Source organism: Diuraphis noxia, unplaced genomic scaffold (assembly GCF_037042655.1).
Source record: "Diuraphis noxia isolate RWA-SAM2 unplaced genomic scaffold, SU_Dnox_SAM2 contig0002, whole genome shotgun sequence".
NCBI lineage: Eukaryota > Metazoa > Arthropoda > Insecta > Hemiptera > Aphididae > Diuraphis > Diuraphis noxia.
Window position 1 is genome coordinate 12,372,056 of NW_028301712.1, and position 26,789 is coordinate 12,398,844.

At 30.6% G+C, this 26,789-nt stretch overlaps 1 protein-coding gene across 4 annotated transcripts in view; it reads right to left on the minus strand.

The window, feature by feature from the left end:
- Positions 1-3,738: 3,738 nt before the first annotated feature.
- LOC107169090 (Fanconi anemia group J protein homolog) overlaps positions 3,739-26,789 on the minus strand; it is a 51,516-nt gene continuing 28,465 nt past the window's right edge. For 2 of the 4 annotated variants that reach the window (XM_089219743.1, XM_089219741.1), the window contains 12 exons: positions 23,281-23,409; positions 13,977-14,113; positions 13,761-13,900; positions 12,100-12,195; positions 11,904-12,021; positions 10,014-10,268; positions 9,687-9,860; positions 9,348-9,509; positions 8,968-9,279; positions 7,075-7,728; positions 6,001-6,252; positions 3,739-4,065 (listed from right to left, as the gene is read on the minus strand). In XM_089219743.1, coding sequence (XP_089075869.1) covers positions 3,970-4,065; positions 6,001-6,252; positions 7,075-7,728; positions 8,968-9,279; positions 9,348-9,509; positions 9,687-9,860; positions 10,014-10,268; positions 11,904-12,021; positions 12,100-12,195; positions 13,761-13,900; positions 13,977-14,113; positions 23,281-23,409 — 2,525 coding nt within the window. In that variant the 3' untranslated portion in view covers positions 3,739-3,969. Of the gene's footprint in view, positions 4,066-6,000; positions 6,253-7,074; positions 7,729-8,967; positions 9,280-9,347; positions 9,510-9,686; positions 9,861-10,013; positions 10,269-11,903; positions 12,022-12,099; positions 12,196-13,760; positions 13,901-13,976; positions 14,114-22,377; positions 22,594-23,280; positions 23,410-26,789 lie in introns of those variants that run through there. The other 2 variants (XM_089219744.1, XM_015518731.2) reach the window with 2 other exon arrangements.

Genomic DNA, 26,789 nt, shown 5'->3' on the forward strand with positions numbered 1-26,789 from the left:
AATTATTATTCAAAAATGACTAATTTATTAATAAAAAAAACTAGCTATAAATCATAGCACCGAAATCCTAAAATCTAGTAGGGCATATAAAATTTCAAGAGACCTATTACCTTAATATTGTCAAAAATGGAGTTCCGTGAAGAGGAAAGTGGTCAATATGAACCGGCCGAATCATAAATCTTCAAAATCTCCCTATTCTAACCTAAGTTTCAGCAAAACTGGTCATATCCAGATATCCTAGTTACCTCTGTCATAACCATATTACTTAAGATGTTGTCAACCATATCGTAAAAGGACTGAGTGGCGCGTTGGGAGGCAGCCTGTAGCCGGTCGTTCTCGCTGGGCGGGACATCTAAAGGGCCGCACAACAAATCCTGAACGTCCACTGGAGTTATATTTCGGTTACCAACAAACATCTTCACTGGCCGCCGAAGCGGATCCCAGTAAGCTCAATCAAAGATCGTGTGTTCCGCAGTGTCCTCTGGGTGTTGGCAGTACAGGCAAGCCGCATCAGGGGCGCGCTTCATCCGGTGTAGGTAGTGCCTGAAACACCCGTGTCCGGTAAGAGCCTGCGTTACATGAAACATGAGGTCTTTGGGACACCTTCTCGTCCATCTTAGCAGGTCTGGAAGAATCCTGCGCGTCCAGGCTCCTCTAATGCCCCGACTCCATCTGTTCGACCAGGCAGCAAGCAGGATATCACGCTCTGCTCTCCGGATCTCATCCTTTGAGTCAGCTCAGTCCGGGTCGTCAAGTTTACTTCGGACTCTTTTGCGTTCCAACGCAAGAAGATCACCCGGAGGAGTTCCTGCCAGGAATAAGGCTGCCTCGGCCGAGACTGTGCGGTATGCCCTCGTGACTCTGAGAGCCGCAATCCTCTGTGCCCGAATCATGAGGTTTCGACAGATAGCATACTTGCATGCTCTTTCAGCCCACGTTGGATAGGCGTACATCAGCCTGCTGTTCACCACAGACATTAGCAGAGCTCTCTTGAACTGAGAGGGTCCTCCAAGGTTGGGCATGAGCCGTCCTATAGCCAGTGCTGCCTGGGACGCCTTCCCCGATACAGTAGTGAGGTGTCCACTGAATGTAAGGTGTGAGTCCAGATAAAGTCCCAGGTATCGCAGCTTCCTTAGCAAAGGAACTGTGTGAACCCCTATAACGAACACCGGATCCCGATAAGCCCACTTCTTAGTCAGCATGATGGCCTCGGTCTTGTGCCGTGCTAGTTGAAGTCCATGAGCGCCCACCCAGCCATCAATAGCGTCTAATGTGGGGTTGATCACCTCCTCCAGGTTGTCTGAAGTCTCTCCGACTGCGAGTAAAGCTAGGTCATCTGCAAAACCGATAAGCTGAACCCCCTCCGGAACGTCCATCCTGAGGATGTCATCGTAGAAAACGTTCCACAATGTGGGGCCGAGGACCGACCTCTGCGGGACACCCCCTGTGACCGGTCTGTCGGTGCTATTCCCATCAGATGTAATAATGGTAATTGTACGATCCTCCATGTATGACCGTACAATTTTTTGGAGGTATCGAGGGACTCTGCGTCGTAGAGCCTCATCAACGTGCTTCCATGGCGCAAAGTTGAAGGCATTCTGAACGTCGAGTGCCACCAGGACGCATAGTTCCTGATTTCTTGAGAGTCCATGGTTGGTCCACTTAGCCAGATCAAGAACCTTATTGATGGCGTCCTCAGTGGAGCAACCCCTTCGGAAGCCAAACTGATTGGTACTGAGTCCACCAGTCCCCTCTAGGTGCTCGTTAAGCCTGAGTAGGAGGATCCTCTCAAATAGTTTCCCAGCGGTGTCTAGCATGCAGAGAGGACGAAAACTAGATGGATTAGATACTGGCTTATCCGGTCCTTTATGAAGAAGTAGAAGTCTGGCCCTTTTCCACCTAGCAGGAAAAACTGACTCACTTAGACATCTATTGTACATTTTAACAAATATATCGGGGGACCTATTGGCAATCAGCGAGAGCATCTCGTTAGGAATCCCATCCAGCCCGGTCGCTTTGCCCCTTGATAGTCGAGAGACTGCTAGCCTGACCTCCTCTGTGGTGATGGGCGGGCACTCATTACCATAATTTAAGTTGTAACCATCGGCAGCTGTGGTTGGGAAGTTAGGATCTACTTGACCTTCCATCGGCACATGTTGCCAATTGATAATTGGCATAGAGGGGAATAGGTGATCAGCAATCTCTTTTTCGCGTCTTATTGCCGCTATACCTGGTTAGGTTAGGACCTGGATCATTATCTACCGATGCGCAAAGGGCAGCCCAGCTTATTGATATAATTCAACTTAGAGAGGGTAGTTTCTCACGGAACATTCCCAATACTTTTCAAATGCATCGAAATCGTAAAAAATAAAAATAAGGCAAAACTTCCTTTTAATAGCGCAGATCAGTTTTTTTCACAAAATCCATTTTGTTTTTTGGAAGTAACAATTTAAACGAATAACAGTACCTAAATATTGATGTTGACGAAAAGTTAAAGATCGCGAAAATTTTTTCAAACTTATTTTGTAGTTAAAAATGTATTGATACTTTTAAGAATTTATTCAACCTTCTTTTCTTTTCTTTTTTTTTTTTTATTAAAGAAATAACCCTTGCTTAGCCATTGGGACAAGATATATATATATATATTTTTTTTTTTGAAGGTGTTACATAATAAAACAGAAAAGGTTTAATAAGAATAACAATAAATGCCTAAATTATATGAGTACGTATAATAATAATAATTAGGTTGTTTTTTTTTTTTAATGATTAAATAAGTTTGTCCAGTCCTGTCTTCTAGCCGGAGAAACACGAATATGTCTGGTGATTGCAGAACAGGTCCCAGTATATCGTGTAAATCGCTGGATAGATTATTGCGATTTCTTGCATCGAGGTATGCAAGACATTCCGTGATAATGTGTTTAATTGTAAGTTCGACCCCGCACGTCATACACGAGGGGGGCTCATCTCGGGACATTAGGTAGCCAATTCAACCTTCTATATTATGTATTACTAACGTATGCTAATAGTAAAATACTAATACTAACGGTAAAATATATTTATTTTTGAGACTGATTTTAACTTTATTAGCCTTTAGAATAACGATTGCAATGATTTACCATTGAAGACAAATTTGAAACTCACATTACAGTAATCCAACTGTAGGTACAGTGGAACAGTACCCACTTACCCATCACTTTTAAAAATATTGTGTGTAATAAGAATTTTTGATGTTTTAAGATTGCTGTAAGAACCATGACTAATGTGGATATTTTAACTTATTACGATTACAATCTTTTTGTCCAAAAATGTTTTTTCATCAACATTCATAGAAAACAAAACTAATAAAAAATTCGAAATTTCAAATAGGCATTTTTAAAATGAATCCAAGAATATCTGAATTTGTATTAACAATAGTTGAAATAAATATTATTAGCATATTATATATTTATGGCGATTAAATAGGTACATATATATATATTTTTTTTTTTTATGTAATAATATCAACAATTTAAGTACTCATACCTAAATACCTTACTCAGGTATTGTTTTACGGTACCCGATTTTTAATAAAGTTATTTATTCATCTTTAAAGTGTAAAAATAATAGTTTATAAAATTCCAGTGCGTTGAGTTAAATAAACACGGAAGAACACAATGGATATAAGGAATTTTCAAAAGGTTTGTTTTGCAACTTAAACAACAGATTATGTAAATACAAGTAAAAAGATGATATGCCATGTAGAATACTCAAAAATAATTTATTACTAAGTATTAAAAATAAATAACCAAATCTTATAATTAAAGAATTTAACATGTATTTACGTAATAAAAAAAATAAATATTATATTGGTGTATTTTACTTACTGATGATAACCACCAATAAGAAAAAAACTGTTACGTGATATTTGAATAATTAGTTAGAGGTGCTACGATAGTTGTAAGACACTCTTGAGAATGTTCAAAAAAATAATCAAGTTTGGCTTGCTATAGAGTCATATTGCTGTCTCGTCTCTACAAAGTCCTTGAGTTTGGCGACGATCGTCGACCATGAATTGTTCCTTTCGACCTGAAAAACATAAAGTAAATATCTATATGGTCGTATTGTAAGCAAAGAGTCGTAATAGTAGGATGGCGTGCTGGCACGATAGGGACTCAAGAAAATATAAATGAAACAATAATTTTTAATAACAATTTTTAATAACAATTTAGAAAAATAATTAGCATTTCATTTCAATATGATTATTTTCTAGTTACATACATTATGGAACTATAATAATATTTATTTTTTACCGTTTTACAAGAATTTTATCTAATAACGCGGTCGGATTCGAAACGTTTGAAAGAAGTTAAAAAGATTATCCTCAAATACAAAATATATGAAATGTCAGAAACATTTACGAGTGTAATTACGAACGTATTTCGCGGAAACAAAAGACAAAATATTTCACAATATAATGACACTCAAAGACTATAATATCATATTATAATGTATGCCACTTACAAATTGATATTATTTTTACATACAGTTTCATAAAAAATAGGGTCTACCGGATTTTTTTTATTCTGCGTGTCTTAACAGTAAATCATAGTTACGCCATTGATTGCACGTCTATACATAACTGTGTACTTGGCAGTGCCGTCTTAAGGCATGGGCGGGCCGTAGGGTCCGGGCCCGGGGCCCCGACATTTTAAGGGCCTCAAATTTACATGTATTACATTTATATTTTATATCATAATTTTACATTTAAAAAAAAATATATATTTTTAATATAAAATATAAATCTTGAACGAAAAAATATTAAAATAATAAAACCTAACTATTGACGTCGGTTCAAAATTATTTGATTCCCTTGCTGGTTTTCTAAGTGAAATTAGAGATGAATTTTATAATTATGAATCTGTCGATAGAGAAAAATTTCCAGATTCAGACTATAAAGATTTAAATAAACGAACTAAAAAGAGGAGGATTCATTTAACATTCCCCGGTGAACGGACCAACGAAAATATATCGTTTTAAAGTAGTGAAAAATTCAAAATAGAAACTTACTTCCCAATAATAGATACACTATAATAACTCAGTTAGAAATTCGTGGTAAATCATACAAATTTATAAATAAACAGTTTGGATTTTTCTCAAATTTAAAAAATGTAAACACAAAAGAAATACAAGTCCATTGTAAAACATTTGCTGAATTTTATCATGTAGACATTTGAAAATGAATTAATTTTAGAATGTATACATTTAAAAGCATATCTATCGGAACTTTATATTTCTGAGTTCAGTATTTCAAGTACATAAAAATGTTTAAAATCAAATGGACTAGAAGAAACATTTCTAAACATAATGATATCTTTCCAAATTTTTTTATCAATGATGATTACCAACTGAAGTGGAGAACGTTCATTTTCCAAGTTAAATTTAATTAAAGAAGAGCTTAGAAGTACCATGAGCCAGAAACGGTTAAACTCCTTATCTTTAATGAGTATTGAACATGAACAACTATCAAGTTTAGATTATGAAAATATTATAGAAGACTGCAAATGAAAAAGCTAGGAAGAAACCATTAAAGAGTATTTAAAAATTGACAAATTTATATCAATATATTATATATATATATATAATGTTTTTTTTATTGTTTTTTAGTTTTTGTTTTATGAATTACATTTATTTTTAACTATAAACATATTAATGTATGAATAATTAATATGTTAACATTTTAATTAGTAGAATTGTATTTTAGTATTTTTCGAAATTATTATAAATATTAAAGCATCAGAGATTTAAACAAAAATTCACTTTAGAATATGTAGAATATTTAATAAATAATATGCATAATGTGTTAAAAAGTTTATATATCATAAATCATAAATTAGTAGGTATTGTAAGGTCCCCAAAATGTGTTGGGCCCGGGGCCTCGTAAAACCTGAAGACGGCCCTGGTACTTGGTATATATTTTAAGTACACGAACAAACATGAAAATAAACAAACGATCGTCATTACCCTTCCTCTTATCCACTTGGACAACCCGGATAGGTTCTTGGGCTGCTCATATCTGCTATCCACTAACAGGATAGCTCCCCAATCATTCCTGTGCCTGATGCATCGGCCAAGTGCTTGGTTTAAGGCTCTGTATGCCTGAATCTGATACCATTCCCAACCGGGCAACAGTCCTTTGTTCTTGTGATGTTTGTCGTTGTAATCTTTTTTGTGCGTCACGGCCGCCTCCTTGTAATTCGGAAACGGAATGCCGACCTAAAACAATGAACAAAAAAATTTGTAGGTACGAAATTAACAATATCAAACGAATTTCCGCGAAGACAAGCAGATATGATGTGTATAACGTCAACACCATGAATGTATATTGGAAAAAGACAGTTTTATAGCAGCATATATTATGTATGTATAGCGTAAATTTGCATCGATTTTTGCTTTTCGTTATACGTTTTTCTACCCTATATACCAAAAATTAAGCGAAAGCGCCGATCGATGTGTTTTAGACTTGACATCGAGTCAGATACGTATTTATAAGTATGCAAATTACAACAAGACAACAAACATACGAGGAGTGCAAAAAATAAGGAAAATATAATAAGTCGTTTGCATACAAATATTTTAAATTTTCTCCAAACGTCTGAACCGCGTTTGATGCGAAAAGAATTGAAGGAGTCTATTTTCAAAGTGTATACGATATCCATTTTCACGAAAAATTAGACATATGTCGTGGCATATATAATTTTTATCGCTGAATTCGAATAAAAAAAAAACTATTGTCGAACAAAATAGTCAACCTCCCGTGTATTGTTAAGGCTGAAAATTACAATCTCTATAATACTGCAAGTATGTTTCATGCCATACGTTTTTTCCGTTTTCTGAAAATTAAATGAACACGATGGATATTGTACGCTTTGAAACTAGACATTATTGCATTTATTATAATACACTCGTATATTATAGACACACTTCAAACAATTAATATATCAAACAAATAAAATATGAATATCCTAAAACTGCGCGAGGTCGGGTGTTTTTTTTTCTTTTCTATTCGAGCGAGCGAATCACTGCAATAATACTTACGGCCACCACCGCTCGGGCGTTGTTGTCCGAGAAATCCAGCCCCTCGCTGATTTTGCCGCGGTACACGGCAAGGAAGAGCGCCCCGGTCGGGCCACCCTCGTCCCCCCGAACGGCCGCATAATACTTGGTCATCAGCTCTTCGAGCTGGTCGCCCCGCCGCGGCTCGCACATGACCACCTTGAGCCGTCTGAGGCGGTCCAGTTGTCCGGTGACCTGCCACCGGTTGTACAGCTTCTCCATGAGCATGTACGACGGCATGAAGCACAGCACTCCGTGCGGAACGGCGGCGCACACGTCCCACAGAACCTTACCCATCTCGTCTTGGTAATTGTACGTGTTGATGTTCCGGTACTGGCCGTTGAGGTCCGTCCCGTCTGGACCGACGCTCACCGACGACACCCAACACTGGTCCGGTTTGATGACGTGGCCGGCCTCCAGGGCGATCGGGAACTGCGTGCCGAGCTCGGACTGGAACGACTGCATCGGCGACAGCGTGCCGGACGTGAGGATGATGGTGCGGGCCGTCGATTTCAGTTCGCCGAACACGGCCGCCGGGTTCAGGCACAGGAAGCTGACCACGTTGTTCCACACCGGCCGCGAGTCCTCGGGCTGCGCGGCGCTATCGATCCACCCGCCTAATGTGACCGGCGCCTTCTGAGGCAAAATGAAAAACAAAATCAAACAATCATGAGCCATTTTTTATTACATCATTTACACATAATATATTATTATTATTGATTTTTTTTTTTTCATTGCCTTTGTTTATATTTGATTGCATATTATATTATTTAATATTAGTTTATACGTATAGTATATATGTAGGTGATGTGTAATAATAGCTGTTCGATAATATCTGAACCTGTATTAAACATATTATAACATACACCATGAGGTTGGATCTAAATATTACACCTTCCTTCCTTCCCCACCGACAGCAAATAAATACTGATTATTATTATATCGGCAAGTTATTTGTATGCGCGACGTATTTTATGTAATGCAATGCAAATATATATATGTTAAAGAATATTATGTAAATTTATTAAAAATTAATGGTGACGATAATAATAACCCCTGTGTGAGCAAGAATGACCAACAGGAAATTGGAATTATACACACAGTTTGTAAGCAAAATCGAAAATAATAAATATTTATTAGACGTATTCAGCTGCACTTATTTTCCTTGTACCTACATAGATCCAATCACATTGACATTATTATTATTATCTATTGTATAGTACTGTTGTACTATAATCTAAATATTTTCATATTAATAATAAAAATACATAAATGAATATTCTAAAAAAATCATAACTAAACAATTAAATCATTATAATTTAACCAAACTTGGTACCCTATATCCTGAGTAAATATATTTATATATTATTGTATTTAAAAGAACATTTTTTAAATATTATACAAATATAAGTTAAATTAAATCAAAAAACTGAAATATATGATATGTGATAACACTATAATTATGAAAAGTTCCACTTGTTTCTGCAGTAATTGCAGGTTATTATTAATTCCATTTATTTTTAGAAAAAAAAAAAACAATACCTCCTCTAATCTTTAAGTTATACACTATACTCTTAGTTATTTTTATTTCCATTTCTATTCAAATTCAGTTGGTAATAAATTTGAGTACCTACACAATTGTTATTAATGTTTTAATGTTTGTTTAATTTTTTTTTATTCTTTTCCAAGTCTATGCCTATATGGCACACTTATTATAACCGTCTGATACTATCTACCTAAGAAAAATGAATACCCCATAACTTAATAATTTATAATTGTATTAATGTATTTTTTTTCGTGTGGCACGAAAAATTAAATTTAAAAAAAATATGTATTGTTTCCATGTATTTCAATAAAATGTAGTATATGACTTACTCCTCGTTCCTTGTGTTCAAATCTCTTTATTTGCATGATCTTTTCTAGGGAAACGTGGTAATCAAATTTGTACTTTTCATCATATAACAAACTAAATACCGTACAAATCGACGACAATAAGTTTTTAGTCGCATTTGTAATAGCCACATCGAAATTTTGATCTTGAGATGAGTGAATTTCTATCGTTGCATTTTCGTCTTTTTCAACCAATTCATTTTCCTCTTCTAACAGTCCGTTTTCTTTGTTATCTGACTCTGCATCATCAGGTTTACTTTCTTCGGCCAAATCGGCCAAAACTGTTTCGCAATCTTTCTGAAAAAAAAATAAATGTTTTGAGGTTAAATCGATGAACACAATTTTAGATTTGGATTAGTACACACTTTGAACTTTTCGAAGGCTGTCAACCCGATACCGAAATCTTCAAAACTGGCTATGGTATATGTTCCGGTCCATGATATTACGCCTCGATTATAATCATCGAAAGATTTAATATCGTTAGACTTTTCATCGATCCACTTTGACATATCAGACAAATATCGAGCCTATAGCAATCGACAGAAATATTGAGCATTTTATTGTATTGGCAATAATCAAATGATTGAGTACACTGTACAGCATAACGAATTTACAAATTGTACCAATGATAATTAATAGTAAATAATAACATATTAATAAAATGTAATCTACGAAAAAAGTCGTACAGACATATAAACACTTACCAGCCTTGAGTATGACACTGAATTGCTACAAGACTTGTATACTTTTTCGCAGTCCGCTTTGGCCAAATTCATATTCGTCTGATCTAACTGCAGACTAGCGGCTTCACGGCATTGGTCCTCGATATTATGAGCTTCATCGACGATTATCACGTGGCCTTTTAGTTTCAAATTCATCTTGAAAAAAGTGTATTATTTAGAATGTAAAAATTATTTTATGCAAGCAAAATTTGTATATTTAATATTATAAGGAATACAAAATGATGGTTTACGTCATAGAACACGAACGTTGAACACACTGAAATATAGTGATGTATAATGTATACTTACTGTACTTCTGATGACCGGATCGATGATATAATTGTAAGGACAAAAAACGATTTCGGCAGTTTTGAGCAACAATCGTGTACCGTAGTATGGACAAGATTTTTTAGAAATGCCCAAACGCACTATGTCTTCGATGTCCCAAACAGATTCCACTCCAAACTTGGCTAATTGGCCATAAGTGCTTATTTTCACACCACCGTTATCGTAATAGCTACACCTATCAATTGTCCTTTTGAACTTTAACGAATTTCTCCGTCTCTGTAATCAAACAAATAAATTGAAACAATTTGTTCCATTATCGTTTTAAAATGCAGTTCTATAATATGTTAATCAAGAGTTACTATTGGCTACTTTAATCATATACCTTCCATATAATTATGTATTTATTTTATCAAATAAATTTATTTGTATAGATTTTTTAATTCAAATAAAAATAAAATATTATAATAATATAGAGACGATTCCAAAATATACTTCGTAATTATTGAAAATATAATGTAATATAACTTAATATAAGTAGTTAGTAGCAGGTTTTTATAGTATAACGTTACATCTTACGACCTACACCCATATTTTAAATTTTACAAGCGCGTATAACATAGTTTAGAATTATTTTCTTTAAACTAATAACATAAAACTACATAAATTGCTCAATATGATTTTGCTACAAAATAAAAATAAAATTATATTAACACAGTTAATCACTTTCATACAGTTTTTAAGTTTCCTCTAACATTTGTCTTCAAGTAATTTTATAAATCAGCGTGTGATTGTCAAAATAAGGCAACTTAGTAAGTATCTATTCACCATTTATAATTATAATTGGATAATTTCTAAATTGTTTACATTTTTAGCTATTTTTTTGATTATAATTTTAACTGAACTTAATTCATCCGCATTCAAGCTTTCGCTTATAGAGTGAGTTATAACTCTTGTAGTTTTATAAATGTATAAATCACGGACTATGATTAATTAATTAATTAATCATAGTCCGTGGTATAAATCTTGTTAAAATTGTTAAAAAATTTTTTATTGCAATAAATTATTATTATTACTATTATTATTATATAAATAATTATTGATCAAAAATCAAAATAGAATAGAATAAAGTTTACTATAAAACTTTTAAACACAACAATTTATGAAAATACATGATTTAAAATTTAAAATGTAAATAAATGTTAAATATAAACGGACATTAAGCAATAAAGACTTTAAATATTTATGATAATAATATATTATATACTTTGTTCCTTTGTAGTATGTATGTATGTTGAAACAATTTAAGGTTATATTTTAAACAGATTATTATTTATAGTTAAGGCTGTAAATTAAATGCATAAAAAACCTAAAACGTATTTAAATCTCTAAAATGCAGTATGAAATCCACTGTAAGAATACATGATATTCATCATAATTTAAAAATTTAAAAAATTGTTCTGTAAAAATAATGAATCTTTCTATAAATTTACAGTATAATCAGTATATATATTATTAGTATGTATATGATGAATTATATATATATATAAGTAAAAATATCTCATAAAGTTTCCCCCATTAATAACTAACAAATTTCGTCAATAGTGATATGTACAGCATTTTGTGTACCTACTACTTATACCTACCGATGAAATGTGATACGGTACATTTCATTGCGCTTTCAATTGTCAATGCCCACCGGCATTTAATAACAATGGCCAATAAGGATTCAAAGTGTATAGGTAGGTACCCAAATGTTTTGCTAAACCAGCTACAATTATATTGGTTGGGGTCTCGTTTCGATGTTAAGAATAATGCATTTGTTTTGTATTTTACAATACACATGGAATCGTATATAATATAAACATTCAACGGGATATAATAAATTCCGATACATCTGAACCGTACACTTACCGCTTTTGGATCTAATAAATCCCTACATAGTTCAGTTTTTGATTTGTACGATATCTGGGGGTAGTATAAATTAGAATCTTGAATACATGTGTGTTCACGGCTCGCTAACACGCAACTCCTAAATGAAGAGTAGATAAATAAAAATGTTTTTTTTGTTTATCATATAATAATAAGACTCGTTTTTATCCCAGCTTACCTGGCGGTATTGAAACTAGTTCTTTGTAACTCTTTGATAACCTGTTCAATTTGTTTATGGGTTCTTGTACAGAAGTATATCACAGGGATGACTGGTCTAAATAAAATAAAAATGACTTAGACTAACAATCAAAATTAAAAATATACAGAATTAGAATTGATTATATAATATGGTAATTAGTAATATTATTATTTTATAAGTAATTACTTTTATTCTTTTTACTTTTTATTGATTGGTATATTCAATTGATTTATTTAATTTGCAGATTAAACAATGTTTTTATAAGTTTATAATTTTATTGTTAATTTTGAAGAACAAAACATCACCGCAGTAAAATGACCGCAGTCAATATCTTATTATCACAAAGTTTACAAAAAAAAAAACATTTAGCTAGGTATAACTTGTAGATGATACTATATAGTATATATTGATTGACACTTAACAGTAAAAATGGATAAATATAAATTTAGCCTGAAAAAATGGCAAAATACGGTATACATTTGTGTATCGAATTTCGTTATGTGAAACAAAACAAAATCATATGTTACTACAAATATTCTACAACCAAAATTAAAAAATATTAAAATTCAACAATAGTTCCGTACCCTGCTAATTAGTAAATTAGTACTCATTACTTCTCTATAGAAATTAGACTATTACCTAAATTGATGTACCATACATGCTAGTTATATAGATTAATTTTGAAAGTTTCTGACTATGGTTGTCTAGAAAAACTGAACGAGTAGTTCACTAACTTAAGTACTATAAGTTTTATAAGCCAACTGCAGGGTATAGAGTGGCACAGCGGTATCACGCAAAGCATATAGGTCCATTTTCACTCATCTATGCTTAATAGATTTTTTAATTTATTATAATAAATTATAAGAACATCCTCGTAAAAATAACTATAGGTGCATCACGATCTATGTCGAAATTGTTTTACACGACATTATAAAATATAATTAGGTACTTTATATTAAATCATAGTAATATCTAATTATATTAATATCTAATAAAACAATTAAGATAATTTAATACTAAAATAATAACATAATAACAAATATTTAAAATATAATTCATGAAAAATAAGTATTGCAATTTTTTAGAGGCTATTAGAAATTAGAAATTGGCTAAGTTTGAATAATGTGTAGAGGTTGGTGTTCTTTGCTTTTCATTGCTATTTCTAGATGAACTTTTTTCTCATATATACCATAATAAAGTAATTAAAGAATGTAATTATGTAAATAATTACTTACTTAACTGTTTTGTTTATTAATCATCTGCATTCTGCACTATTATTATTGTCTATATGTATAACCCACCTCAACTATTACTATTGTTGTCATTACTACTGTTATTATCATTGTTATTACTACTTACACTATTATCATGTTAAAATAGCTAAATATTAACAACACTAATTATCTATATATGTGGATAGCCTTATAGGCTAGGAATGTCTTATTGTACATAAATTTTTTTTTAAAAAAACTGTTTAATGAAAGTGAAGAAAAATATTGTAGAGTTAAATTATGTACCTACATTGAGAAAAAATATTTTTAATTTTATTCACAACAAAAACTAAACCATACATTATTTTTAAGTAATATACTGCTATAGCAAGGAATCGCAAAATAACAATATTGCTTAAATTGTCTTACTTAGATTTTTTTGGAATATTAGTTCCTGTTTGTGGTTCAATTTTTTCGTCTTCGTCTTCTGTCATCAAACTATTGTTAGGGCTGGAGTCATTGGTCATTATTGAATCGTCGTTTGACATGTTTTTACCGTCGGACAAGTCCTGTAAACAAAACAAAAATAATAAATGAAATATTCTCTCAGTTCATTATTATATCTGGTCACTAAAATAAGCTTACAAGATCTTTACTGTTATTTATTTTTCTTTTTTTACCAGGCTGTTTAAATACAGCCATTTCCTCTTCCGAATCATCGCTGTTAGTGACGGCCGATGACAAACATAATCCTTTATTTTTAGCGGGTAAAATATTCGTTTCTGTAAAAAAAAAATATGTATAAATTATTCGCAAGGCGAAGACGTCCGGTATTATAATTGAATGCGGTGCGGCATTAGTTGTGGGTGAGGGCGAAGAGGGACGAAAATTCATCCGACGATAGCCAACTTTTTGTTTGTATGTAAACGGATTCAAGCTTATCCGGAACGGATATTATACACCATATACTACTTGCGCCCTGTGGGGATATTATTAATCGCGTTTTCCTTCCCCATTTATTTTTAATAATGACAAAACGGAGGGTTTCGCAAAAATCCTTTTGTGAAAAGCCCCCCAGGGAGGATATTTGCTTGATATAGGAGTTATTATAAGAATTTTCTCTCAGTTTATTTTTATTTTTTTATTCGCCTCGGTTAAAGTATAGAAGAACAAAGAGAGATGATGTCGAGTAACAAGCGAAAACAGACAACAGTGCACTGTATTCTTCCTCCGTTACAGCGACAGAGCCAATAAATATACGTTCATGCATATATATATTTTAATTAAGTTAAAACTGACTTAATATAGGTATAGATTCGCTTTTGAAAATATAAAATACAAGCTACATAATAATTAGTATATAGGGTGCGACGCGTTTCTGCTTGCATTATATTGTATAATGAAGTTAAATCAGTAGTCACGTGTCGGATCAACATCGACCGTTTATATAGAGTTGAAGCTTTCAAAGATAATACAATATGATAACATGTGTTTATATATATTTCTACTTACAGTACTTATATTAAATTATGTCGATATAATACATATTAAATAGTATGATAAATATGTGTATCTATGGTACGCCAAAAGGTATCTGGTCAGTTCCCCGTCTATTATTTAGTAAAAATAATAAAATTAATTTAAAAAACAGAAAACAAGCATTTTATTGTTCTGTTTTTTTAGTTTTAAAATATTCATCTTTACCTAGATCGTGTAAATATAAATATATGTGTAATATGATTAATTAAAAAAATACAAAAAATTACAATAAAATATTTTCATGTTGTACTTCTAAATTAAGAGCGATTCCATAATTAAGTACTCATCTAGATCACGTTCATCATATTATGCAGACACAATATTATCTATACGCCTAGAAACATCTCGATATTTTATCTTTTTTGCTGAAAGATCCTGTCCAGCAATAAATGATTAATTTTAATTTCAGTTAAATGTTGTTCTTTTGTAAGAACTTCAATAAATCTCTATATAGTAGGATGAGACGCAGCTAACAAATACGAGAATGCTCTATGCCAACCTTCAATATTATTGATTGTTTTTGGCAAACCTAAGCATCGTATTGGCTCCACAATTTCAAATCAAATATTGGTTAACTGTTAATAACGTAATAACTGTTGAGACATTAATTTATCAAATTTATCCACTACATATGAGTTCCACTGGAGCAAAAGCTAAAACCATTAGCTGTTTTATTTTCAAGCCAAAGTCGCATCATTCATATATTTTTGACGTTTTTCTGGAAGGTGTCGTATTTTTTGTTATAAACACTAACCAAAATGAAAAAAAACAGCCTCTCATTTATGTACCAGGAAAAACATAAGTAATAAATGCATCAATTAGACCTTGTACAAAATCAGTCATTATACTAATCGGGCTTAAATTTTTTTCTTTGATTAATTTAATTTGAAATTTCTTTTATTGTGAAATACATTTTTTAACACCAATTTCTTCATTATTCGGTGTATCATTATGATCGTCTTTATGAAAAGAAACCTTATCATTTTTTTGTATGTGCCCTCTTTCACGGTATTTATTAGTATTGTTCTGATGCATTTAAAATAAGTTTTTTTTTCATGTAATCTTTTTCAAAAATATATACCCAGTACACCAGCATGTCTTTTCCTTTTGAACTTTTAACGTAATTTATAGACATTGTAAACCGCGTTATAACAATTAAAAAATAGATGAAAGTGAAAAAGCGGACTGACGCACTGACGGTTGCTCACCCGTCATCAGATTATTATCTCCGTCGCCGTCTAAATAGTACCTAGATAATATATTATTATATAGATATACTCATAATGTGTGTTGACTATTAGTTTATCAACGAATTATTTGGGTTTTACACCGATAACGAAAAATATTAGTCGAAACATATAACAATAAAATATCGAGATATAGACGTATAGAAAATATTGTATATCAGATGACAAACGTGATCTTTAATGAATATAATTAGACCTATAGTTAATTTTTTTTGAGTTTTTTAAAATTAATTTCATTATTCTTACTAAATATTATAAATACAATATGGACAGGGAAATGTTGCATGGGGAATCGTATTGGACGGGAAAATATCAAACGGGGAAACATGTGACGAAAAAGTGTCCATGAATCCATCAAAATAGCATATTTTCATAATCATAGTTTAGAACAGTAAGTGCATCAAAAAATGTTTACTTCTTATGGCCTCTAGGTATACGTACTATACCAAGAAACACATATACCACATATATTTACTGTTACAATTGTATCGGTCTGTTATAATTAATTTATAGGTAGGTACAATATAGCCAATAAATTCATAAAATATATTCTATTAGCATATAAATTATTACGAAAGTATAATGTGTATAATATGCGTTAGATTAGATATACCTACGCATCCTGCATTCGCATGCATATTAAGTATCTATATACAATGTTTAACAGAATGACCTGACAAATTAAATAACTTTTGATCAAATCACTATTATATATATATATAATTTATATAAAACTGTATACTACTAATATAGTAAAAACTTATTTTTATTTTTATATGCATAAGAAAAAAATTAAATTTGAATTGAATTGTTTTGAAAAAATTTTAAATACCTAGTTAATTCTAAATCCAATTTTTCAAAAGACTTGGTAAAAAATGTTTTTTTTTGTGAAGTATAGTTGATTTTTTTTGAATTTATAAAAATATATTTTTTTTAATCTAGGTACCTATATAGAAATAAGTTGATCTTAAATTATTTATCATCAATATAATTTCTTATAATTTTTTTAACCGTTTAACTTGTAAAAAATTTATCATTTTTATCTGTAAGGTCTTTCTATTACACCTTACACCCTATGGTCTATATAATATACGAGTAAGATTTAGATATAGATAATAGAAAAACATTAATATAACATGATTCGATTAAGTAAAATTATTAAATATTTTCATATATAGGTACCTATACCTTCAAGTAAATTATTTAAATTACACATTGTGATGATGGTATGATGTTATAAAAACGGCTTGATTAAAAAAATACATTCTTAATTTATAATAGCAATATATTCGAGTTATTCAAAACGAAAAATAAAAAATAAATATGTGTTATAGGATTATGTAAACATCTGTTTATTAAATTAAGTACTGAAAAATGAAAACTCTATTCAGTTTATTAAGTGTTCAACAATTTGCCAGAAGATGCTATAATTAACAACCAACACAAGTGTTTTAGAAGTTGATCTCATTCTCTGATTGTTTAGTTTTTAATGACTTCCAAAGATTAATCTTCAGGTTACACACTTAAACGTCTTTGAATTAAAATTTGTTTGCATACTCTAAAGCGTTAACAGAAGGACTAGGGCTGAATTATATACCTGATATAAGTACTTGTTTTATTTTAACAAAATACAGTTCATTCTTTTGTGTTACATCACAGATTTACATAATAAATGAATAAAAGTCTCAATCTTTCGAACAACGTTTCGAATAAATATTGTTATATATACATAATGTTAATAAAGTATTAAACATTTAATTTATATAGTTGAGATGAAGAGCATAACTGTTTAAGAATATCAAGATAAAATCATAACTAAATATAATTCACATATATTATTCAAGTATATAGCTTCTAAAGTCATTATTTAGGTATAATTGTAGGATAAACAATAAGGTAAGCACTAGTTAATTGATGGCACTATAGAATACTAGGTAAAAATGTTAACTCATCAACTATGAATATCTGTATATTTATGTTTATATTATAAACCCGTTTGGAAATTCGAAAATGTTCGAAAAGATTTAATGGCGTGCTATCGAAATATTTAATTTCAAAAAATAAATTTCAATCATATTCCAAGCACGTAATACGGACCCAAATTTATATTATAAATTGTAAGCTGTAAGTTACAAGTTTAAAGCATAATATAGATTTATATCATAGGTATATAAGAACTTATTGATTTAAGAGTTATGATTGTTATGAGAAAAGTATATGAACACGTTCACGAAAAATATCCGATTTATAAATGAATAATTTTTTTATTAATATTGATAGGTATAAATGTATAATCGGTTGTATAATAGTTGAAAATATACCAAGAGGGAAAACAGTGCAATGGTTATTGAGTCTACAAACTTCGGATAAACTAACACGAATCAAAAATATATTAACCAAATATCAGAATCATAAATTAAAATTATTATATCAGATTTTCAGACATATGTAACCTCTGCACTGTCTTGCAATGGCAACCATTTATATAGAAACAAAATCACTAATTTCTAATAATTTGTTACTGTTACAATACTATAATATACAACCAATGGAAATCATTTATACAATATTTTCCTGGAAACTTTTCCAATTTTTCTTCCCGTAAAAATCACATTAGGTCTATTTCCGATATTTATATTTAACACATTTAGCCAAATCGGTACAGTCGTTTTCCGCAAATGATGCGGTTACCAACGATGGATGGCAATTCGTTTTTACCATAAAAAAATATTATTTTTGACCTGCGGGCAAAGAACACCAGAATGCGAATGCGCTAAAAATCTGTAAGGTAGTTTATACATAACTACAAAATAGTAATGAGTAATAGTCGAGGTAAATCAACGGGTATTTAATTTGTCATGGCGAGCAGCATCGCCGTGAGAGATCAGCGACATCAGTCAGTTATATACACAATATAAATACCTACTGCAACAAGGACGGGGTATATAATATCACGATGGCTCTCCAACGATCCGCCAGGATGAATATATATATTCGGCTACGATGTGTCGCGGGCAGACGGATCAACTGCTAGCCGGAAGCGGTAGCGTGGGCGCGCTGCAGGGTGGTCTCTCGGAGCGGTGGCTATATAGGGCGGCGGCCGTACCAAGTATATATACCTATATCGATCGTCACGCGCGGCCATTTTATCGTCGTCACAGCGGCACCGGACTTCCGCGGTGCGCGTCCGGCCCGGCGCGTTTTTATTGGACGACACGTCCGCCGCCGCCACCGCGCACAAAATATTTTATACACATATATGGACGCGTGCACGCCGGTCGGTCCGTCGCGACTTCTCGTTGCCAAGGGATACGCCGCGTTATTCACACTTGAAATACAAATCGCTCTCCCTCGCGCCCCTCATCGTTCTTGTGATACGCCACAGCGCAACGCGCGCGCACGTTTAGCTTTTTTTGCTTGTTCTCGATCTACTCGTCACGTGCACAGCTACGCGAATTTTATATCCATTTGTACCACGCGTGTATTATAATATATATATCATACTGGCATATATAGGTGTATAATATTATATAAAATATAAGATGCTCACCGTGTTGGTCAGGTGTAGGTTTACTTTTTTTTAAAATCAATTTAACTGTAAAACATATTACGAAAATTACATTTTTTTTCGACATTATAGGTAAAGTAGGAAATATTTAATATTCTAAAATTTATAATTCAGATGTATATTTCATTTAGAATCTAAATTAAATATACATCTGAATATCCGATCAAGTACCTATAATTGAATTTATATAAATAAACACATTATTATGTTCGATATATATAGGATCTATACCAACCTAAATTTAAGATGTTAGTAAATGTTATACTTCATAAAATTTAAAAAAGAGGGTTCACACTTTGATCTTGAAATCATTCGTATATTATGAATAATACAAGATTCTATATTATTTGTATCAAAATTAGTGAATTGGAAATTATTATGTATGTTTTATCAAGTTGAAAAAAACAAATGTTACCTAATTGAATCTTTCATCCGGCTTAAAAAGCTAATCAGATCAAAAAAATGAACTACTACGTGAATGGATAACATATTAACAAGCGTATATATCTAACAGTTTTATAGAACCCTTCGCGAAATAATCCCAGAAATCCTGGTGTGTTTTATTGTTACATGCATTTGTATTCGGGAGCATTTGACCGTCTACCGTTCGGTAATATCATTGTTAAAGATCAGCCAATACTTAAACAAGGAAAGGATATGAGAAAAACGATAAGGCCCTCATCGTGAACACAATAAATGTATTTGCAGAGGTAATCGTATCTCGTTCATATATTGCGTCAAAAGAATGCCGCAGCCGACGCGCCGTCGTCATGTACACTATACTTGTAGTAGAAGCCGGTAGAAGGTGTTTTGTAAAAAATTGCCCAAGTCTCTTTTGTTTTTAATTTCAAAGAATTGAAAGGGGTTTTGCGAATTCTAAAGAAGCCGATTAACTTGGTTTTGTTTTTATAATACAAAGTCACGAGTGCCGAAAGAAAAAAAATAAACAAAAGGAATTACCCACGCTATTAAGACACAAAAGAAATAGTTAATCGCAAAAAAATAAGAATATTGTCGGAATAAAACCAATGGCTCCATTTACCGGGAATAAGTATTTAGCAAATTCAAATAAAACGAATGTTACAGTAAATATTTGTAAAGATATGTATATAATTAGTAGAGTGCGGATTTGTATGTATTAAATATTCAAAAATATGTACATATATATGTATTTAATTTTATCCAAATATGTAATTAAAACACAATATAATATGTAAAAAAAAAAATGTTTTTATTCTTGACTAAAATATTATAAAATGAGTATATTAAATAAGCACGAAAATATAAATTATATAACACTACATTATATTATTATTTTATTAATATTAATTACTAATAACTATTTAGGAATACAAATTAAATACGTATATAATGAATTTAACTTTTAAATGTTTTTTATATTTTACCGGGAAAATGTATAAATTTAATGTAAACAATATCGTTTAATTAATATGAAAATTTAGGTATAGAATGAAGCTTTTTTCACATGATAAAAATTCATGGTGTACCTATAGCATATTATAACTAGTTTTTTAACCAAGATATCTACTGTTGAAAACCATACATTAAAAAATTTACTAAAAAGAACACAAAAATAAATAACAACGATGATAACTGATTAGTGAACACACTTTGTTTTAATACCTAGGTAGAGTTTATGTAGGTACTATTGTACTAATGACAAAAATAATAATATATTTAAATAACATTTCAATATCATTATTAGCTACAAACAATTATGTCGGTAAATATTGCGAAACACATGTTTAATTATACAAAAACTATATACTCATTGGTTGTGATTCCTTAATCATCGCATTATACTTTAGTAAATCACGCGGGCCAAGAAACTAGCATTATAAGCTATATTAAATAATACAATAACTTCTATAGTAAATGTAAATCTCTTGTGAAAAGAGCATGAGTATATATAAATGTACGCAGAAATCAAGTACCTACCTACCTACCACAACATATAAAATCAAAATGCAGAGTGAGAGAAAATAGGTACTAATTAAAAACATTATGTGACATTTGATTGAATTTGACATCAAACAATTAAAATTGTAACGTTAAGAATATATAGACTTATAAATTATTTTTATTTGTTTCGTCAAAATTACGAACATTTTGATGAACAAAAAAGAGAATAATAAACAAAAAAAAAAAAACATAATTAATGCGCATCCAATATTTGAGAAGCATAAAAGTATTTTCATTTACAAATGTATACTAATTACACCACAAAGAGCACGAATGTATTTATGTGTAAAGGAGGAATTATAATACATTATATATTATACTACATTTATACATATATATTAATTGTATCGTGATAATATTATGAAAATATAATATAAAAAGCTTCTCAGTATGAAAATAAAATCGTGTATATCTTTACTACATCTCGTGTTAATTTGCATTGTGCTGAAGAATATATATATATATATATATATCCTCCGGTCTTTTTCCTCCCCAGTCCCACTAAGCTTAGTAATATATATATAATATATATACATTATATTGTATACGATGAGAAGCTTTTTGGAGACGAGTTACGCGCATGGTGAAAGGACAAAAGGGATCAGGATGCGGCCGACTAATTTAGCAAGTTTCCAACCCCGATGTTATCCCTAGGCGCTTTTCAATAAGCATACACACACACAGCTATATGTAATATATATATACATACACGTATACACAAAGTAAAATTGTGTGTGCAGCAGAGTCGTAGGGCCTCCTGACACCATTGTCTGAAGGTGTCCTAAGTCCAGTTGCCATGGCGACGCGTAACAGTGCGCGGCGGGACAGCAGCCAGCGTGATAATAGCAACGCCTTTCCGCATCCGTTGCCGTGGATACGCCCTTTTCATTTTTTTTTTTTAACGGTCATCGTTGCGTTCATTATTTTTATATTCATCATTTACCGAGAAAGCTAACAGCGAATTTTCCGGCTAAATCGTATAACGACATATAAGATTTATATAATATTATGAATATTATATACATGATTTTTTTCCCTTAGAACTAAAACAGTAAAAAAATATATAGGTACCTACATGGATTTGTTAATTTCGCCACATACCCATTACGTAAAAATATTAAGCAGCATTAGGCGTTTCCACGCTCTTGCGATTTTATTATTAAACACTGGCTCTTTTTTTTTATTACAACTTTTACTGTTGCCACTAAAATTTTTGACTTCATTTAATAATACTAAAAATAATCGTATATATTTGACTAGGAAAAAAAACAATTTAAATGTAATAAATATACGTTTTCCTATACTGTGACTATCACAACGATATTACAAATTTTGATTATTGATTGTATTGTTATGATCTAATGAGATATTTAGAAATTACTAAATCTAAATAAACCTGTTAGCTTGATATTAAATTAATAAGTATATTTTTGGTTACCTGACATCAAACTCTAAGTAAATTACAAAATAGGTAATGTACATAGTAATACTTCATTAACTGTTTAAAGTAAAATATGATAATTTATAATTCAGAAGAAAAAAATTATATAACAGCCATCTACTGGTAAAGAACACATAGGTAATTAATCAAACGTTTTATATTTGCACATACCTGCAAGTTTCTTTTCTGGAGTATTTGGGTTTTTCTGCTTCTTTTCCTTTAGTTTTTTTTGTTGCTCTTTCTGTTGCCATTCTATTAAACTCTGTTGAAATTCTTCGTCTGATAGTTTTTCCAAACGTGCTGAAAATTAAGTACTGTAATTATAACAATCATACTTAGTTACGTGTAATTTTTTTCTTTTATTCGTGGTACGATATCAAATACTTGGTTATTAGCTTGTAGTAAAATAAATAATTACATATTATGTGATATAATGATTTTCTTAGATTAAGTTGTACCTAAACAGGCTAAACATCAATAAGTTTAGAAATGTGATGGTTTTTCTGGTGTTGTCTTTGATTGGTCTAAGGGCTTCAAAGAAATTATCAAACATTTTCCGACATGTAAAAATTATATTTTCCTCAAAAAAGAAATGATATTAATGTTTTAATAGAATATTTATAAATATCACTACACCCACAAATATTTTTGTAAACAAGATATATTACATAGAATATGACTATTGACTAATATATAATATAATCATAATACGTACTCTAAGCACTTTTTATAATACTATATTGTAGAGATATATTTATTTATTTATTTTAATCTGTTTAAATAGTAGTTATTACACTAAGCGACATTAAATAAATAGTTAAGATATCGTATACTAACACAAAAATAAAAATTTTGATACATTAAACTAAATTGTTAAAAAGATAACTAATCAATTAATACAACATAGTAGTAATATAATAAATAATATAATAATAAATAATAATTAATAAGTAAAATAATATTATGTTTAAAATATTACAGTTGAATCTGAGAATTATAATATGTTTCATGTAAAATTGATAATTTCAAATTTCAATCTCATTAGGGGGCAAAATTCACTTATATTTATATATTTTAAAATAATTTCTATAATCTTATTGATCTATGCAATAATGTACAATAATGATACAAAATATCTAAAATATATAGGTAATTTTTTTATAACAGTTTAAAATAACAGAGTGGGAATAAGGTATTAAATAGTACCAACCTATCAAAATTATATGGTATAAACTTTTTCTTGAAAATGAAAAGTAAATTTTAAAATTATGTAATATACAAAATATATGTTTTTTTAGGTAAAAGGTAAAGTATAACAAAATATTCATAAAAATGTCTAATTGTTGTCACAAAGGATCTCCAAACAACTGGTTTGGATTTTTTTTTTGTACGTACATATAATTCCTCCGTCAGGCTTTGGCTTATTATTACGTTTTAAATCTGTCCTCGGGGTTTTTATTCGATCACATAAAAGGGATACTACGCTATACATTCAATAAGAGCCAATTAAAACCGCCATTATAGACTAGGACATTTTTTTATATTGACATTCCAAGTTATAAGTGGTTTTTTTTTTTTAATATACGATGAGTTTTTTCAATACAATACGAAAGGGAGCGCCCATGAAACACAACACAAGCACGCACACACACACTCACTTGTATAATATATTCCGACAACTATTAGGCAGCCAATAGAATGAGAGACGTATTAATTAACCCTATGGGGAGCCTTGATGGCGAGGGCGAATTTGACAGGGGTGAGCCCTCGGTACACAAAGGAACCACTTCACAGAGTGTATTCGACATTATGTCAGAGGATGTATTAAAAAAAAAAAATAAAAAAAAATTTACCCAATTAAATAAAAGACAAAATTAAATCTTAGTTTAAATTGAACTGCATTTTTTATCACTGGTTTGAGTGCGGAAAATATGGTGTACACTATAATATGATGTCAGCAGAAGATTATTATTTTTATTTTTTTTATTCACGGAACTATCGACTTGCGTACAGTTAGAGTTTAAGTACAAATTGAATTCAAGAACAAAGATCCAAAAGTAAAAATGGCTTGATGCTTCATCTTTCTGGAAAGGCATTTTATCCGACAAAAAAAATCGAATAACGAAAAAACAAAATTGATTCTTTTGTGGTCAAAATCACGAACACAGACGACATGTAAGCCTAATAATAAAGCTCATGACCGTTAGGTTTTTATTACTCTTTTTCATTAAAAGAATTCTAGGATTAACAGAATTTATTTTTATTTGGCAAGTTTCCAATAATATATAAATCGTGGAAACATTATAAACCATAGATCGTGGGCAGTATAATATGTTTTACTTTTCCACAATAAATTTAACGTTGTAGATAACTACAATATAATAATATAACTATTTATAACTAATTATACTAATATAATGTTTTAACTATATGCATCTTTACTTTGTATGCCCACATAATTATTTTCGCTATTTAAATGACTAATAATTGATAATATAGCATTAAATAATACAATTTGAAACGAAACGGTGAGACATACGATTAACATTTAACAATATTGCAATACTCAGATCATATTATACGCTTTATTGTAATTTATAACTGTTCCAGACCAAAATATAAACTGTATTGTCTTCGACGTTTGTCGTTTATTCTTCAGTAGGTACTAGGTAAGTTACAATGTTACATTGAGTAAAAATTAACCTTTAATTTTGATCATTTATTATTCGTCAATAATTACTTTTAGATTCTGAACAAAGTTAGGAATGTATTGATTTTACAATGATGTATGTTTTTATTTTTTTTTTTTTTTTTGTGTGTCATCACGTTTTGGAGTAGAAATAATGCTTTGATTTTTTACTTCAGCCCTTCTTTGAAAAAGAAAATTCCAAGTAGTTTTAAAAAAGAGCTAGGAAAAACCCTCAAACATTGACCAAAAAACGGGAATTTTTCGCATAATAGGTTTTCGACAAAATAAATTTTTTTATTTTGCTGTAACACAAAAACGAATCATTGTAAATCCTTGAAATTTTCGCCAAATATTTATATTAGCGTTATCTATTTACGATTAAATTTTAAAAATATTTTGACTTTTTTAAGTTTTTTATAGACAATCGAAAGTTGTTTTTTTTTTTTAATGCTTATAAAAATATTGGCTATCCAAAAATCTTTAAAATTTAATACAAGGTTTATTATAAGTTGTAATTATCGCATTAAAAAAAATCGAAAATTCAACTAATTGCCTGAAAAATGCTATTACTTCGAACTAAATTTCCGATACATATGAATATATGATTGAAAATTTTATATTTGGCAACAATATTTTCTTAACTTCATTAATCCTTTAATTCAACTTCTTAAAACTGTTGTCTGTTACAAACCAACTATACTCTTAAAAAATGGCAAATAAACAAGCAAATATCCAAGTTATCCTCACACACACTCCACGACAAAGATGAGCATTAATACTAGTTGAAAAGTTATTATTTTTTTTTGTCTTTTCAACTTAATTAGTTTAATTGACAGTTAAAAAACTTAGCTTTTCAACTTAATTAGTTTAATTGACAGTTAAAAAACTTAGCTTTTCTCAGTATTATATATATATATATATATGTCATGTGGCTACATATTTCATTCGACATATGAAGTATATTAATATAATTATGATAAATTATGAATTA